The sequence below is a fragment of the Cottoperca gobio genome, chromosome 13, assembly GCF_900634415.1.
Source record: "Cottoperca gobio chromosome 13, fCotGob3.1, whole genome shotgun sequence".
Lineage (NCBI taxonomy): Eukaryota > Metazoa > Chordata > Actinopteri > Perciformes > Bovichtidae > Cottoperca > Cottoperca gobio.
The window spans coordinates 1,872,734-1,891,044 of NC_041367.1; the positions used below are offsets into that span (position 1 = coordinate 1,872,734).

At 43.2% G+C, this 18,311-nt stretch overlaps 1 protein-coding gene across 1 annotated transcript; it reads left to right on the plus strand.

The window, feature by feature from the left end:
* The first annotated feature begins 2,719 nt into the window (after positions 1 to 2,719).
* LOC115018125 (solute carrier family 25 member 36-A-like) lies at positions 2,720 to 16,618 on the plus strand. The gene is given in 8 exon segments (XM_029446952.1): positions 2,720 to 3,139; positions 4,729 to 4,893; positions 7,087 to 7,164; positions 8,197 to 8,297; positions 10,271 to 10,337; positions 13,506 to 13,795; positions 13,884 to 13,990; positions 13,992 to 16,618. Coding segments are annotated over 8 exon segments (936 nt in total). The 5' UTR covers positions 2,720 to 3,098; the 3' UTR covers positions 14,079 to 16,618.
* Positions 16,619 to 18,311: the final 1,693 nt, after the last annotated feature.

An 18,311-nucleotide genomic window follows, 5' to 3' on the forward strand; every position in this document is an offset into this window, starting at 1 on the left:
CCTACGTGAATACTTACCTACGTAAATATAGTACGTGAATACTTACGTGAATACCTACGTGACCACGTTAAAGGTACGTTAGATATCGGCTACGTTGGCTGACAGTGAATCAGCCACTTTATTGATAGCAAGTGGATACCCTATTCCTACCCGATGTTAAGATGATGCCTGACGACGGAGTAACTTATTAAACGTGTTTCTACGTACAGCTAGCGTTCAGCATTCTAGCAGTTCTCCAGCATCAGCATGACGTGAACCAGATGACACTTTTCCAGCTCCGTTGTCCAGACGCTCTGATACGTTTTAAATAAGTAAGTGATACGCTATCAATGTTTGACATATGTATAATAATTTGTTATGTATTCGTTATGTATACGTCAGCTACAACACCGCTGTGGAAAAGTTGGACGTATTTGGATTCTGACACATTTTCATATTTTCATATACGCCGGCATGTTTCTGCCGTACGGAGCTGTGTGACAGGGCCGTGTGTCTGGCGTGATCGGCGTATCGTCTGCGTCCTTCAAACGATCACAACTTACCCTTCATTTATATCAACCTATTGCCGATATTTCGTATGCGTCGGCATACGTTTCTGTCATACGGATATGTGACAGGGCCTTTAGCATTATGTCTCCAGTCTATACCCAGTACCCTGATCATGGCTGAACTGCCAGCTACTTGTTAGATAGAGAGACACAACAAACCTTTTCCTTGTTTCGAGTCCTTAGGGCCCTCTCCCAATAAAGACCTGGCTGTGAGAGGCCTGGTTACATAAAGGTAGTAATAAGCACCATCATTAGATTGCGAGCCGTGCAGGAAACACCAGGTCTGATCATCACTCAGAACCAACAGGGGTTTTAGCAGCGTTGTTGCAGGGACGGCAATGTGTGTCGGTTTGTTGTTTCCAAACAATAGCTCAAGAACTATTACGTGGATTGTCAGGGAAGAAGTAATGACAGTCCCTTCAACCTCAGCTGTACTCTGTGTGCTAACATAGTGCAACCTTCTAAACACCAGGATGTTTGAGCGTCATAGCATCTTGATGTTAGCGTTTAGCTCAAAGCACTCTTAGTCCTGTTACACCTTGATCTATTATGAAGATGATAGTTATAGTACTACTGCAGCATTTATGAGCAAAGAGTCAGATTGATAGAAGACAAGCTCGGGTCGTTGTCCTCAGCAGACGCACTCGTGTAACTCCCTCATACAGTCAGACAACGCGATCACATGAAACTGTGGCACATGATCAGGACGGCTTAAATTGCATCCGTAATTACGAAATTAAGTGGCGTATGGATTTTATTCTGCTGCCCAAATTGGAAAACCTCATTTTCACACACACGGTATAGTTGCCCATAGTAAATGCACAAAGAACCTCTGTGTGAACGATTTGGGCCACATACTGTACACCAAAATGGATTGAGGTCAAATCAGTCTGTGTGCAGCAACATCTTTTTTTTCCCCTCCATGTCTAAATTCATCATATCATGAACGTGAAGCAGAAGCTCAGGGGATATTTACAGGCTGCAACAATCGGCTCTTTCTTCTAAAAACTGAGTCCTTCCAAGTCCAGGAGAGTTACATAACATAGTTCCATGGAAGAGGTTAGTGCGTCTAGGACGGTGTGCCTCCCCTCAAACAAAATCTGCCTGTGATCATGATTTTGTTATTTAATCCAATTCACATTCAACAATTAAGCAAAGATAGCATAATAATGCTGCTTGACATACCTTCAGACTTCATCAAAGAGTTCTGTCCTAAGGCAGTTATTACTTTCTGACTGGTGAGAAAGATGACGCGTCTCTTAACTATCTCGTTAACCAAATCACACACATTGTGGCTACTCTATGTGATCTTTATTTAATAATGCAAAAAATAAAACCTCTGACCTAGACCATTAAACTCACAGACATTTGACAGTATTTCTGTCAAAATAGGCAATACAGAAACTGGTATGTCTTATTGGGTAAAAGCAAAACACTGCTTAGCGATGAAGCGTTAATCAGCCTAGGAATGCTGATTTGTAAGTTTTACTGCGCTTCATTAACCACTTACCAGAATGTAAGTGCTACATGGGAGATGATCCTTCACCTACTTTACTGTATTGTGGTTAAATTAGGATCTGGTGACGTACAGGGTATGGGGAAAACAACTAGGTAAGGGGTTAAATGTACATGTCTTGGTTTAATGATACTGTAGATGATGATAAATTATGAAAAGCAGTTTTGGGACAGTTCAATGCAAACGTTGGTTTTCCCTTCAATGGGCTGCCACAGTCACCACAAGTAGAAAGGCCTCCATCAAAAGCTTACTGTACTCTTGATAGAATTTGGGGCCTGGATGGCTCGGTAGTTGGACCATCAGACTATTAATCTGAGGGTCCAGAGTTCAAATCCCTGATCTGGTCATCAGTATTTTTATAAGAATAGCCTGTGTAAAGTCTTGTGTCGTTATGATAAGCATGAGCATTCATTGCTATCATTCTTATGTTTGGCGTTCCCAGTGTAACCTCCCTAAACAAAGGTAAAAGTGAGTCATGTGCCTGTCTCTTCAGAGTTGCATCAGATAATCTCAGTCCCGCCGCATCCCGATGATCTCTGCCCTTCAAAATAAAAGCGACATCACGTGCAAGAGTAGTGATGGGGCGGGGTTTACGCGAGCCCTCAGCCAATCACCGCCTCTGTTTTGCGGCTTCCCATTCGACGATAAACACTTGACTCGAGCCGCAGAGCGTTCAGAGAGGCACGGCACGTCAACGTGACTGAGGCCGAGTGTCGTCCACAACTATTAGTATGAAACATCGGGATTATTCACCAACATTAAACACTACGGTGAAATATCACCCGGTTTGAAAAGGAGGCGACGCAAAGCTGTCGCTCTGACATCGACCTCTACCACCGGAAGCCCGTTAGCTTTGCCAGCTAACGCAAGCTAGCTTACATACCCTCGCTTTTTTCACGCAACTGACCTCCACCACAGCCGTACTGAGTATCATCTGCTTGCTAGGTTAGGGTTGCTTTTCTCCCGTGTCTTCCCGCTGGCTCCCGTTGTCCCCCGTGTGGTGCCCCGTGGACGGTTCCCGAATATGATACATAATGAGTCAAAGAGACACCTTGGTTCATCTGTTTGCTGGAGGGTGAGTGTCACATACATGCACCAACTGAGCTAGCTAGCGCCACGCTCAGGGCTAACTGTCGTTGCTAACCAGTGTAGCTTCACATACTGGTTTGTGTTGGTGTGTTCCTGATATTTGGATTTGGTAACGATACCCTGAATATTCGTGTTTTGCACAAGTGTGTCAGATGTCAGCTAACCAATCCTGTGCATGCATGTGCACCCGTAGTAGCTCAATGTCACAGGTTACAATGACATTACAATGTATGAATGAAATGCACGGCTTGTGGAAGTGTTGTGAGTTAGGGATGGCGTTTTATTTGACATTTAAAACTCAACATTAGCCACATATGTGTCTTAATTTCAAGGAAAGTGAGCCTACTTTCGCTAACAGATGTGTTGGCCATAGCGTTACTGCATGAAAACAAACGTGTGCAGACTGCCACTAAAGGTCACTATATAATAAACGAATGCATTTTGGTAAAATCAGTCTGAAACTGTTATGATTGCACAGTCCTTGTTTGACTAACTGTGCATAAAGCCTTAGACAACAGAAGAACACGGCATCGCTGGGTTTCGACAGACTCAGAGCAAAACAAATATTTGTCGGATCATCTTGCCTCCAGCAGACTGTCATGAGTTTAACAGGAAGAATGTCATAAATAATTCATTTAGGAGTAAATATGCACCTTACAATTGTTAACACCAGCAGTGACTCCCATACTCTAAGAGCATTTGTTATTACATTGTTTAATTAAGTGTATGCACCTTTTCTATTTTGCATATCCTGCTATAGCTTTAAAGTTTGCACCTAAGATAGATACATGTGACTGCATGATATTCTTATGCCTGCTTTCCCTGTTGTTTATACTGTACTGCCTGACACCGATCAGCCTACCTCTGCCAAAAACTATTTTGCCTGGACTTTGTATTTCTGCTTCGGTTAACCCTAACTACAGATAACTGATATCCTCTAGTCTGGCTCTGCCCTGCAGGACAGTCCTGTCTGCTTCAGTGTTTTTAAGCAGTTCCACGCAGACAGGGTTGTTGGGTTCTCCCTTATCAGATTGTTTACCTGAAATCCCCGAGCTGATCACGATGCCCTGGATGTAGCACGTTGTTTGTACAGTGCGTCACGTTATGCTTGTATCTAGATCTTTGCTCATAGTTGTGTGAAATATGTCGCCGTGAAAACGTCCAATATTTTGCTGTTTAACAATTTGCAGTAGTCGATGTGTGGATTCTGATAAACGCATGTTCTATTAATCAAATGGTTTTAATCGTAGCCTATAAATATGTGTTTCACTTAAGTTGTTCCACTCTCATTAAAACACACAGTGAGGTGTGGCACTGAGCAGAAGCTTGTTGTCATTTGCAAAGAACCACAAAGCATTCCTGACCGCCTCTCTGTTCCAACACTTTGCCCTTTTTTGTCTACATGCCAGCGATGTTTGGAATTCCACTAACCACATCTTTGTCTCATTTATTTCTGCAAGAATAATCAAACATTTCACACCAACAACGCCGTCTGAAGAGTGACACTCAGTTTCAGTCTTGTTCTGTCGGCTGAGACTTGTTTGCTAATATGTCACATCTTTGTCTTTCTGCCAGATGTGGGGGCACGGTAGGAGCCATATTGACGTGTCCACTGGAGGTAGTGAAGACCCGTCTGCAGTCGTCCTCCATCACCCTCTATGTGTCTGAGGTTCAGCTCAGTACCGTCAACGGGGCCAGTGTGGCCCGCATGTCCCCGCCAGGCCCCCTGCACTGCCTCAAGTGGGTACACAACAACATTTACTGTCAATGTTGTTACAAACATATTGTTTCCAGAGCATCAACAGCAAATCACGACATAAACTCAATTACATCTCCTTGTAAACAATTACAATTAGAAACACATTATTCCTGACATTAAAGCAAGTGGAGTTTAGAAAGACTGTAGTCCATAGAAAGGGGGGGGGGGTGTTTTAGCCAGAAGACTTGCAAGAGTTAGCTTAATTTTACATTGGAAATTAGGCCAAATGTTTAGGCTTCATACGGTCAGCTTTTGCTTTAGCGTGTTCATAACAATTTGCTATTCGGTTACAGTGTTTCCTCTGTTTACTGCTTTCAGGGCGGGGGGGTGTGCTGTCTGAGCGCAGCGCCCCCTCATGACAATGGTAGGGGAAACACTGTTAATATGTTTGCTAAGGCTAAACACAGCATGGTGGAAGGGAGGTTGAAAAAACATTTATTTAGTGCAAGTTTATGCTTGAAAAATGACACATTGGCCTTTAGTCATGCAGAGTACTTACAGTGACAAGCATAGTCGTTGTTAACTTAATGTGTGTGTGTAGTGTGTGTGTGTGTGTGTGTGTGTGTGTGTGTGTGGAGCTCAGCCCTACCCTCCGGCAAACACAGAAAGCAGAGGAGAGACGGGCGGAGAGGAGAAGCTGCAAATTACGCCAAATTCATATTTAACAATCCGCTATTGTCACTCACTGGTTTCTTTGAAGTACTGAGAAAAGTTGTGGTTGTGGTTTGGCAGACACGGCCACACCCCCCCTGAAACCCAACTCCTCCCCTTTTGGGAACACCGAGCTCACATCAGTCACTTTAGCCAAACGGGACATTTTAATACAAAATAGTTTTATTTCTTCATCTTGTGAGATTTCCAGACCCTCGAGGAGCTCGTGTGTCAAATCAATCTTTGATTCCCAGTTTTGATGTTGAAAGAAATTCGATCCGCTCCACGAAGAAGAGAATGGGCGTCTTTCTTCATCAGAGGTCATGTTCTGGCTGCTCGGAGCCTCTGGGAAGACTGTGACTGATGACACCCTGTCACTTCTCACATTCACTATATTAAGTCAGATTAAAATGAAGTGCCACTCACGGTAACATTAGAGACTTGGTTCTGTTGGCTGGCAGAGTAATCACAACTAAATACTCTTTGGCATATCTTCAGGATGCCAAGCAGTGCTGCAGCCGAAGGCCCGCAGGCAATTTAACGTCTTTTCATTTTGTTGCAACATCACTAGATTAAATTCCTTGCGAGGAACAGAGGCAGCAGAAATATCTTGTATTCTTCTCAAATGAAAAAGTAAGTGTGTTGAAGGACATGCAGCTCTCAGACACCGCCAGTCACGGCAGTGTTGACATGTTGCATATTATCTAAAGGTTTATCCTCGTGAATCAATGTGTTCATCAGGATGTCGTTGTTGTTGCCACCAACCGGTGATCAGTGGAATAGTGTGAAACCATTGCTGGATAGGTACATGTTGTGCACATGTTGTGCACATGTTGTGTACATGTTGCGCACATGTTGTGCACATGTTGTGTACATGTTGTGCACATGTTGTGTACATGTTGTGCACATGTTGTGTACATGTTGTGCACATGTATCTTTGTGCACGTGCATCTTTGTGCACGTGCATCTTTGTGCACATGCATCTCTGTGCACATGTGTCTCTGTGCACATGTGTCTCTGTGCACATGCGTCTTCGTGCACATGCGTCTTTGTGCACATGCGTCTTTGTGCACATGCGTCTTTGTGCACGTGCATGTGAGCAAACAAAACGGTGAACTCTGTGACGTGATGTGAGAGGAACCGTTCACCCCAAAATCAGAAACGCATATTTTTCTTCTCACCTTGTAAGATGCTTGTTTTGGTGCGAGATGCCAAATGTTGGAGATGTGTGTGTAGTTTGTTAATTGGATTAAATTCAGTCGGAACACAAGAACAAATGACTTGCATCCTCCCGTAGGAGGCGGCAGCTGCAGGAGACTGAGCTTTTTTTATATATATAAATCTAACTGACATATTTGGATTATATGGATCCAGTATCAGGTGTCTAGGTACTACACATTGCACCTTTTTAAATATCCATACAAAACTTTAATTGTTAGCTGTCTGATGTACAACCCTAAAACATGCATGTTGTCTCTGTGCTCGAGTCATAATGTACATTTCTTTCTGTGTTTTGTCTTCAGGTTGATCTTAGAGAAAGAAGGACCTCGCTCTCTCTTCAGGGGCTTGGGGCCAAACTTAGTGGGTGTGGCCCCTTCCAGGTAAGCTGTCTCCTGTAATCCTCATCATATTCTTAGTGGTGTGCATCTCCTTTGAGTTTGACTTGAAGGACTGTTACGCTCTTACTGTTGTCTTTAAGTAAAGACATTGCATAGCCAGCAGTTTGTCGTTACCTGATGGCTGCTGTGAAGAGATGTTTTTCACAGGTGTGATCAATAACTGTAATGATTCCAGGGAGCTGGTATCCTGCGGGACACTTAGCCATAGTGAATGTTATCAGTTACACCGGTGCTTATTCTGCCGGGACAAGTCAAGATATCAGCTGGCTTTATACTAAAGTAAAACACTCAGCGGTCTTTAAGTGTCTGTAAAGAGAGCACCAGGTATGTTGTTTATACTGAACACTGCTTTGATATCAACTGTTCTTATTCTGTGGCAGCTGATTCAGTCACATTGTGTGAACACACACGGGATCAGCACCATTTCTAGGTGAGTTGTGTCACATTGGGCTGACGTGGTGTTATGTCACCACCACAGGGCTCCTTGAGGTTCCTTGGTGACGAAGGAGCATTAGGGCCGTTTAGGACTCAGCAGCTTTTTTGAAAACAGCATTTGATGGTGGAAATAGTGTAATTGACTAACTGTGATGATCATTAATCCCCCTCGGTGGTGATGATGGGAGCAGAGAGCGGCTAATGGCAGTGGGCAGCGGCTAAAGCTGCAGCAAGCAGGTGCCAGTGCTAAGCACATGTAGAGTGTTTTGTAGCATCTTGCATGAATGAATGCTGACAGTGGAGGTGAAAGCAACAAGGCGTCCTGAGCTGTGACACACACACACACACACACACACACACACACACACACACACACACACACACACACACACACACAGTCTTCTCGTGGCACGGGTCAGTTTAAGTGTCGATGTAGTGTAATTAATAAGCTCCATCGCTACCGGAGGCACATAATTGTGAATAATTATATTGACACAAAAACATGGCATGTGTAACTTGTTTTGCTTTGTGCTAATGTAACCTTTACACACTTACCTTTTTGTCTTTTGCGTCCATTAGAGCGATCTACTTTGCTGCTTACTCCACAGCCAAAGAGAAACTGAACGGTGTGTTTGAACCTGACTCCACACAGGTGCACATGGTGTCGGCTGGAATGGCAGGTAACTATATAGATGTGAGATAACATTCGCTGCAATGCAAGGCTTTTTAACAAACTGTGAGGCGCTGGTCATGTCAGAGATGTAACGTTTGCACTGTAGAGATGCTGCCACGCGTGGATCCTTGTGTGAAGGGTGAAGGGTGAAGGGTGAAGGGTGAAGGGTGAAGGGTGAAGGGTGAAGGGTGAAGGGTGAAGGGTGAAGGGTGAACGGAGGTGGAACTGCTTTGTACTGCTGTTCTTTTGCCATTCGAAGTTCACCCTCCTATTCTGGGGACCCTGTGTGTTCAACAACGGGCTTCACCTGTTCCCTTCACCTTTCATCCAGATACGACGCCTACGTGTGTCATTATTCACTGGTGCTTTGTACGCCAAGGGTGGGCTATCTCTAGTACCATTCTGTTCCAGCTGGGAATGCCGAACTATTACGGTGTGTGTGTGTGTGTGTGTGTGTGTGTGTGTGTGTGTGTGTGTGTGTGTCTTAGTGAATCTGACAGGTTCACGTGGTGCTGCTTTTAGCACGCCATGACGTAGACTTTTCAACAACCCAGTCAAGGTCAGCTTTGTCTGTATGTGGCTCTCCAGTGGTGCAATCCACATATTGTGCAGCCCGGACTGAGCTGAACCGACAGGTGATGAGGACAGTGCAGCGATACTTGATACCTGCAGCTGAAGTTAGAGCTGGCAGCTGCTGTGGATAACAATGGATAGAAAGATGACCCCGAGCTGAAACAGGGAAGTGTAGATATTAGTTTTAGAGCTTCACCAATCTTTCTCAGCAAATATCTTCCTTATAACAAACTAACCTAATTTGCATAATCCAATTATGTGAAAATACTCCATTACAGGTAAAAGTGCAGAAGCATTAAGAGTAAAATGCACTTATAGAAAGTCAAAGTACTCATTCTGCAGATAAATGACTCTATATGACCTTATTAGCTGGAGGTGGAGATCGTTTTAACTTTATATACAGTTAACTAGTTTAGTCCAGTGGTTCACAACCTAAGGGTCACGCCCCTACTAAGGATCACAAGAAACATTTGAGGGTTATAGAGATGATAAATGGTCTTTATAAAAATACAGTTCTGATATTTAAATGTTCAGTTTGTGGATTTTTCTCTAAACTTTGTAACGGATCATTTGAACAGTTATTTAAATTAAACATTTTGTGAAATTTGAAGGAGAAATCTCTTTTTGTTGGACCTACCAACAATTCATAGACCTCTATATATTCATCCATATATATATATATATATATATATATATATATATATATATATATATATATATATATATATATATATATATATATATATATATATATATATGAGACACGGAGCTACAACTTCACACTGATTTTATATAAGAGGTCACAAGTTGATCTTCAACTTTGCGTTGAGTTTTATTATTATCTGAAAAGTAATCAGTAACTACATATCTGTCAAATAAATGTATAAAAAGTCAAAAGTACACGTATGTAAATGCAAGTCCAAAGCAAGCCTCCAGTACATGGTGGGAAGTTTTATATCAAGGATTTGCTCACAAGCTTGCACTCTGGTATGTTCCTGTGGGATAATGGTGGAATGGGAAGTAAAATGGTTGCATGCCATTGTTTAGCCACACACACAAGCCTGTGTCTGTTTTAGGCTTTAAACCCACCGTAGCTCCACTCTGGCCGGGGTGTGAGACCTCTGCATCACCAGGAGTCTGCGTGCGTACTCACCACAGAGCTTCTTTTTATTTCTGGTTCTTCTCTCCTCTACTTCTTACCATCCAGGTCATAGAATAAGAAGCAGGTTGTTTACAGCAGTTTGCATGACATTGAACTTGAATGGCATTCAGTTGCTCCCTAACCAGCACACAGAGGATAGTCTGTAGAGCCTTATATCTTACTCGGAGTATTAGTTGTCTGGAAGCATGACAATATTATTTTAGAATTTTAACAAATTGTAATCCTGTTGTTTTCTTTCCCTGCAGGTTTTACAGCCATCACAGCAACCAATCCAATATGGCTCATAAAGACTCGGCTTCAGCTGGATGCTAGGTAAACATGACGCCAGGGTGTGAGCTTTACAGTGTTCAGCTGCCAAGAGAGGGACGGAGAGTAGTTACAGGACCAACTGTAGTTACAGGACCAACTGTAGTTACAGGACCAACAGTAGTTACAGGACTAACTGTAGTTACAGGACTAACAGTAGTTACAGGACTAACGGTAGTAGTTACAGGACCAACAGTAGTTACAGGACCAACTGTAGTTACTGGACCAACTGTAGTTACAGGACTAACTGTAGTTACAGGACCAACTGTAGTTACAGGACTACAGTAGTTACAGGACCAACAGTAGTTACAGGACCAACAGTAGTTACAGGACCAACAGTAGTTACAGGACCAACTGTAGTTACAGGACTAACAGTAGTTACAGGACCAACTGTAGTTACAGGACCAACTGTAGTTACAGGACCAACAGTAGTTACAGGACTAACTGTAGTTACAGGACTAACTGTAGTTACAGGACTAACAGTAGTTACAGGACTAACAGTAGTAGTTACAGGACCAACAGTAGTTACAGGACCAACTGTAGTTACAGGACTACAGTAGTAGTTACAGGACCAACAGTAGTTACAGGACCAACTGTAGTTACAGGACTAACAGTAGTAGTTACAGGACCAACAGTAGTTACTGGACCAACTGTAGTTACAGGACTAACTGTAGTTACAGGACCAACTGTAGTTACAAGACTACTGTAGTTACAGGACTACAGTAGTTACAGGACCAACTGTAGTTACAGGACCAACAGTAGTTACAGGACCAACAGTAGTTACAGGACCAACAGTAGTTACAGGACTAACTGTAGTTACAGGACTAACAGTGGTTACAGGACTAACAGTAGTAGTTACAGGACCAACAGTAGTTACAGGACTAACAGTAGTTACAGGACTAACAGTAGTAGTTACAGGACCAACAGTAGTTACAGGACCAACTGTAGTTACAGGACTAACAGTAGTTACAGGACTAACAGTAGTAGTTACAGGACCAACAGTAGTTACAGGACCAACTGTAGTTACTGGACCAACTGTAGTTACAGGACTAACTGTAGTTACAGGACTACAGTAGTTACAGGACCAACTGTAGTTACAGGACCAACAGTAGTTACAGGACCAACAGTAGTTACAGGACCAACAGTAGTTACAGGACTAACTGTAGTTACAGGACCAACTGTAGTTACAGGACCAACTGTAGTTACAGGACCAACTGTAGTTACAGGACTAACAGTAGTAGTTACAGGACCAACAGTAGTAGTTACAGGACTAACAGTAGTAGTTACAGGACCAACAGTAGTTACAGGACTAACTGTAGTTACAGGACTAACAGTAGTAGTTACAGGACCAACAGTAGTTACAGGACTAACTGTAGTTACAAGACTAACAGTAGTAGTTACAGGACCAACTGTAGTTACAGGACTAACAGTAGTAGTTACAGGACCAACAGTAGTTACAGGACTAACTGTAGTTACAGGACTAACAGTAGTAGTTACAGGACCAACTGTAGTTACAGGACCAACTGTAGTTACAGGACCAACTGTAGTTACAGGACCAACAGTAGTTACAGGACCAACTGTAGTTACAGGACCGACTGTAGTTACAGTACTAACTATAGTTACAGTAGTTACAGGACCGACTGTAGTTACAGGACCAACTGTAGTTACAGGACCAACTGTAGTTACAGGACCGACTGTAGTTACAGTAGTTACAGGACCAACTGTAGTTACAGGACCAACATTAGTTACAGGACCGACTGTAGTTACAGGACCGACTGTAGTTACAGGACCGACTGTAGTTACAGGACCAACTGTAGTTACAGGACCGACTGTAGTTACAGTACGGACTATAGTTACAGGACTAACTGTAGTTACAGGACCGACTGTAGTTACAGGACCGACTGTAGTTACAGGACCAACTGTAGTTACAGGACCAACATTAGTTACAGGACCAACTGTAGTTACAGGACCGACTGTAGTTACAGGACCGACTGTAGTTACAGGACCAACAGTAGTTACAGGACCAACATTAGTTACAGGACCGACTGTAGTTACAGGACCAACTGTAGTTACAGGACCAACATTAGTTACAGGACCGACTGTAGTTACAGGACCGACTGTAGTTACAGGACCAACAGTAGTTACAGGACCGACTGTAGTTACAGGACCGACTGTAGTTACAGGACCGACTGTAGTTACAGGACCGACTGTAGTTACAGGACCAACAGTAGTTACAGGACTACAGTAGTTACAGGACTACAGTAGTTATAGGACCGACTGTAGTTAAAGGACCTTTTGAGAGGATTTTTATCAATGCCCTCACAGAACAAACTCTTTTTGTATCTTCCATCTTCTGTAACCTTGACGTTTCTTGCGTGTAATTGACCTTATTACGCATGTTTTATAAAAGCGCTTTATAAATCCTCTTATTTGTAAGATTTGACATCTATGACCTTGCAGACTCCTCCTACTGGTATTATAAAGAAATGCACTGTTTTCTGTGAATCAAAACTTAGAAGTTATATCATGTAGAATTATGTGTAAGATGCTGTAATCGCATTAAAATAATCTTCACGAGGGCTTTAAAGATAAGAGGTTCCTGTTTTTCCCTGTGTTTGGATATTTTGTCCCTCAGGGCTTACTGTAGTGTGTTGTACATCAAGTCCCAAAGGACAACATTACCACACAGAAATCAAGGGCCTGATAACACTGTTTGTTATTTACATATGATGTATGCAAGTCATACGATCAATGCATTGATTGTAGATTATCTCTCGTGTGAGGCGTGCTGCCGTTATGTATCCTGGTTTTCGGCCTTCAACCTAAAGGAGCTCAGCTTTTCATGCTCACTTGTGTTTTAAACGTAAACAGTGAGCTGGAGCTGCTGCTGGGACTCTGATGTAACACATTCGCTTGTATTACTAACTACGTGTACATGCACACTAATATTCACACTATAACTTTTGACTTAAGTTATTTAAAGGAGCTGGAGGACGTACTTTTATCAGCCATCTCAACAGCTTCGTATGAATGTTGTGTTTTTCAGAATAAGGGCAGAAGACGTAACATTTTGTGCACGTAGTCAGTGTTATTCTGTTTAGTTGTTTCCATCTACATGGACATTTTCAAATAAGCAAAGTTACTTTAAGACATGTTTCCTTTCTCTTTCCTCAGGAATCGAGGCGAGCGAAGGATGAGTGCGTTTGAGTGCGTGCGGCGGGTGTATCAGACGGATGGCCTGCGAGGCTTCTACAGGGGGATGTCGGCTTCCTACGCCGGTATCTCAGAGACTGTGATTCACTTTGTGATCTATGAAAACATCAAACGGCGCCTCCTGGAGGCCAAGGCGCCGCAGAACATGGACGAGGAAGAAGAGACATCGAAAGATGCTTCAGACTTTATCGGGATGATGCTCGCTGCTGCCACCTCCAAGACCTGCGCCACATCTCTAGCTTATCCTCATGGTAAGAGTTTGTCCTGAGCGATTTTAGCGGACAGCTTCTGATTTAGCGGTTCTCCCCCTTTAACCCTTCTCCTTCCTTTGCATTGCAGAAGTGATCCGCACCAGGCTACGTGAGGAGGGCACCAAGTATAACTCCTTCTTCCAGACTCTAAAAACAGTGCCCAAAGAGGAGGGCTACCGCGCCCTGTACCGCGGCCCTCACCACCCACTTGGTACGACAGATCCCCAACACCGCCATCATGATGTGCACCTATGAGCTGGTGGTCTACCTCCTGAACGGTTAAAGCCCCCCCCTCCCCCCCCCCCACCCCCACCCCCGCATATGTAACCCTGCCCTTGTTCGGAGACGGAAAAAAAGAGCCAACTGCACACCAGCCTGCGCGCCAGAAGAGGACGGAGACCTTTGTCCCAGTGACGGGGCTGTTAAAATAAGTTGGGTGTTTTGTTAGTCTGGCACAGGGAGGAAGAGCGACATGTTCCTCTCATTGGTTGGGGGATCTGGGTTTAGGAATGGTTGTTTTTTTATTTTTATTCCATCTTGTTCTCCTTCTGGAAGCTCAGACTCACAGTATATTCTGCCTCTAACAATACTAATAATAAAAGTTCCTATCCTGACTAGCTAGTGGATAGAACAGCAGCAGGCTTTGCTGTCATGCTGAAGATCCGTTTTTAAAATATTTTATTAGTCATGCAGTATTCTCTGCATCTAAGCATCTGACGGGGGGGGAGGGGGGCTCTCAAGTCAGAGAAGAAGAAATCTGTGCTTGAGGCTTGTCGAGGTGGAGATGGGAGACGTGCCTTGAGTGTATAACGCACGTGGCTGTAGGAGGAAGCGCTGGTTGTCACTACAAAAGGTTATAGAGATGTAGTCGTACACTAGTGCTGTGTGATCACAGGTGCTTTTACATCGTGTGAACACGCTCACCTGAAGGCCGTCAGCGTCACAACTACTGGCTGCCGTCTCCTCACGAAGCAGGAAGTAACGTGCATTTACAGCCATTTAAACTTAAACACCGTGACGGTGGATCTCTGTCCACACGATGACGGCGACCTCTGAGCCTGTTTGAGTTTGCCACGTGTAGAAGAAGAGTCCTCACTAAGGTCTGGAGGGTCATCGGTCCCCAAAGTAAAGCAGAATATAATCACCATTCTAACTACTGGAATAGAAAATATTGAATAGCTTCAATGAAGGCAAGGAAGTCAAACACTTACCGAAGTCGTGAATTAAACGTAAACATGATTAACGGACGTTTGTCTGCACGGACGTTCCCTTTCCTCAAACAACAGTTCTTATAGCACTTTCCAATCTTTCTCTACAATCCTCATCTCGTTTTCTTTTTCCTCAGTGGGAGAATCCAGGCTAGTTTTTACAGGCGAGGACAATCCTCTCCAGTTTACTCTGGAAATGTATGTACAGTTCAGCCAGTGTGTGGAGGACGTGGCCAGGAATATGCTCTTCATAAGTGCACATTAATTCAATGCAGACCAGTATAAAAAAAGACCAGTTTCTGTTGTGTTAATTCCCCTTCCTCATTCCGTTTCAGAAAACAAATGTCCTGCATTACATATAAGCAGCCCGTCTGTGTCAGTGTTGTATGTGCTGACGTGCGTCTCTGCCACGGAATGGAAAGGTACTCTCTCTCTGATTTGGATACATTTGTTCTGCAATGTTATGTTTCAGACGATGCAACAGACAAGTGTGTTACCGTCACGTGTATCGTAGCGCCCTCGTATGTAACTTTCCCTCTGTTGTCACGTGACACAAGAAGCTGTGGATGACTGTGTGCATGGCTTAGCCCACAGAGCTGACACTTTTAACAGCATGAGCTGCTGCTGTGATCCTGCAGCCTGTTTGAACTCATCGATGGCCTATCCAAACACTTCCCTGCCGACTAGGTCAGTCAGAGTGCTGGTGTGCGAGCGGTAGGCGTGCCCGGCTCCTGTGGAATGGAAAAGGGCGGTTGTGGCGAAATATGCAGCTCAACTATGCTCGCTTTGTCATGAGGCGCCATTGTGCTACAGATTGCAGAAACGGCATCAGTGTGTGGCCCCCAGAACAGCCGCCGATGCTTTTCTACACTGGAATTTTGACGTGATCCTCAATGTGAACACTTTTCAGTTTTACGGCACACACGGAGGATGCATTAGACCATTAGATTAACCTCATGGTGCAAATCTCATCAGAGATGTATTAAGAATTCCACTCTGTTCCATCGGGACAGATAGACAGTCTATGCAGATAGTGAGTTGATTTTAAGGGTCAATTCACTCAAATTCACAGAAAATGAAAAAGTATTTGGGTGAAATAACCTTTAACTGTACGGTTTAAATGCATCTCTTTCACTTGTATCAGTGTCTGTCATATGATGCATCATTCCCTGCATCCCATGGGTATTCTTTTGCACCCACATGTTTGCGTTGTGTGCCGGTAAGTGTGTGTGTGTGTGTTGTGTGTGTGTGTGTGTGTGTGTGTGTGTGTGTGTGTGTGTGGTGTGTGTGTGTGTGTGTGTGTGTGGTGTGTGTGTGTGTGTGTGTGTGTGTGGTGGTGTCTGTATGTGTGTTGTGTTTCATGTGTGCTTGCTTAAATGACAGCTGATGTCATTCGGTCGTGTGTAAGAGCCAATTCAGAGTGTGTATGCCATCCAGAAGAATCGTGTTGTTTTTATCTTTTTAAATAAATGGTTGCCTTTTCCTGACGCCCTTTGTTTTCTTCCATGTCGTCATCGATGAGCCGTCTGTGCGACTGTGGCTCGGCCTATGCATTCTGTCATACCTGTTTTTTTGTAAAACAAAAAGCCAATAAAATGGAATGAGTGCAAATATACTTGAGTGTCAGGGATTCTTACTGAGAACATCAAGTCATTCGCTGACATTCAATTCATGTGTTGTTGCTCCACAGACTTCCCCAGGGTGTCTGCAGCGTCCTATAAGTATTTAAAGTTGATAAATAAATGTAGCTACGATTGAGAGCCTTAAACTCCCCGTATGTGTGCTAACAGCTTCTGCTTTAATATGTTGCAGAAGCCTTGAGCATCAACCTGCTGCAGTAACTCAGTGAAGTCAGTGTCCAACACTTCATCATAATGGGGGCATGTTCAATATTTATATTAGTTCCTCTTTGCTTTGCTGCACTCAGGATTCAGATGTTCTAATATATTCGGTGCACGTGCGGCTCCATAGTTCTTGGAATGTTTCATTTTAAAAAGCATTGTTGGCGGCATCTTCAGACGTCCATCAACCTGCAGAAGTTCATCAAACTTCACGTCAACGGTAAGAAACGACAACTTTCTATTTCTATGTGATGTCTGCAGTTCAGAGGAGTTTGTGCTCGACCACAGCTGGTTATTCATTTACATTATACAACTTATTGTGGTATTAAATGACCACATTAAAAAGCTGTTAGTTTGTTCTGCATGTTGTTAAAAGGGCGTGTGGTGGAGTCATGCTTTCTCTTAGTGAACACTCACTTTAATACCGTTTTATTGTTCCCATTCATACATAGTGTGAGTTTAAGCTGCAGTTATTTAAATCATGCACAAACAGCAAGATGCTTCTGTGCTATTAGTCTAACTCTTAGTCGTGATTATTTTATCAAAACAAAAACACTGTGAATAAGTTTTATTCTAATTGCTGTTATTGCAGATGGAGGAATATCTGCAAGAAGAGAAGCGTTCATCAGCAGAGGTACGTTAAGGTTTACACTTCCTTCACACTTCTGTCCTGCTTGTTTTACTTCTATTCCAGTGAAAACAAAAGAGTTGTTTGAGTTTAAGTCTGGAGTCTCGTTGTGGATGCACGAGCTGCATGCTTCAGGATGGTGTGCAGAGCTGCTCTTTGTTTGTGTGAATACAAGGCAGGACAACTGAAACACACAATTGTCTCCGGGGAACGTGTAAATTGGTTGCTAGGAAACATGTGGCACAAGTCATCAGAAATGTAAACAGGAAGTCATTATAGCATAAAGTGAATAATATTGTGACAGAAGATGGAAACACGGGATTATGCATGTTTGGTCATTTAATTGATTCTCATTACTTGCAAACTTGAGGTGGTTTAGATTTTCTGATTTTTAAGTCTTCACTTCTTAGTAGGCAATATTATTAAATTATACATTTGGTTGAAACTAATTTTGTACCATTGCATGTCATTAATCATATTAAAAACAACTTAAATCAGGTTTGTCCAGAGACTCAGGAAGCGGCCTGTAGAATCAGCTGTTCACGCTCAGCTGTTTTACGGCCGTAGTGCGCGTCATTGTTTGCTGCGTCATCTGCTGGGCGGGGCTTAGCGGAGTGATACGAGGCAGCACAGAGAGAGGCGGAAGGTTTAGGATGCCTACTGCAGCTTTGATTTATTAAAGTTATGACCAAGTTTAAATTTGAATGCATAAACAGCTGACGGCCTCCCTGGTTCATTAACCTCAAACTGACCATTTAATTATGTTCAGCTCAAATCACACCTCTGTATAGAAAGTGCTTCAGTGAGATGATTAGACCCTACTAGATTAAACATTTTAT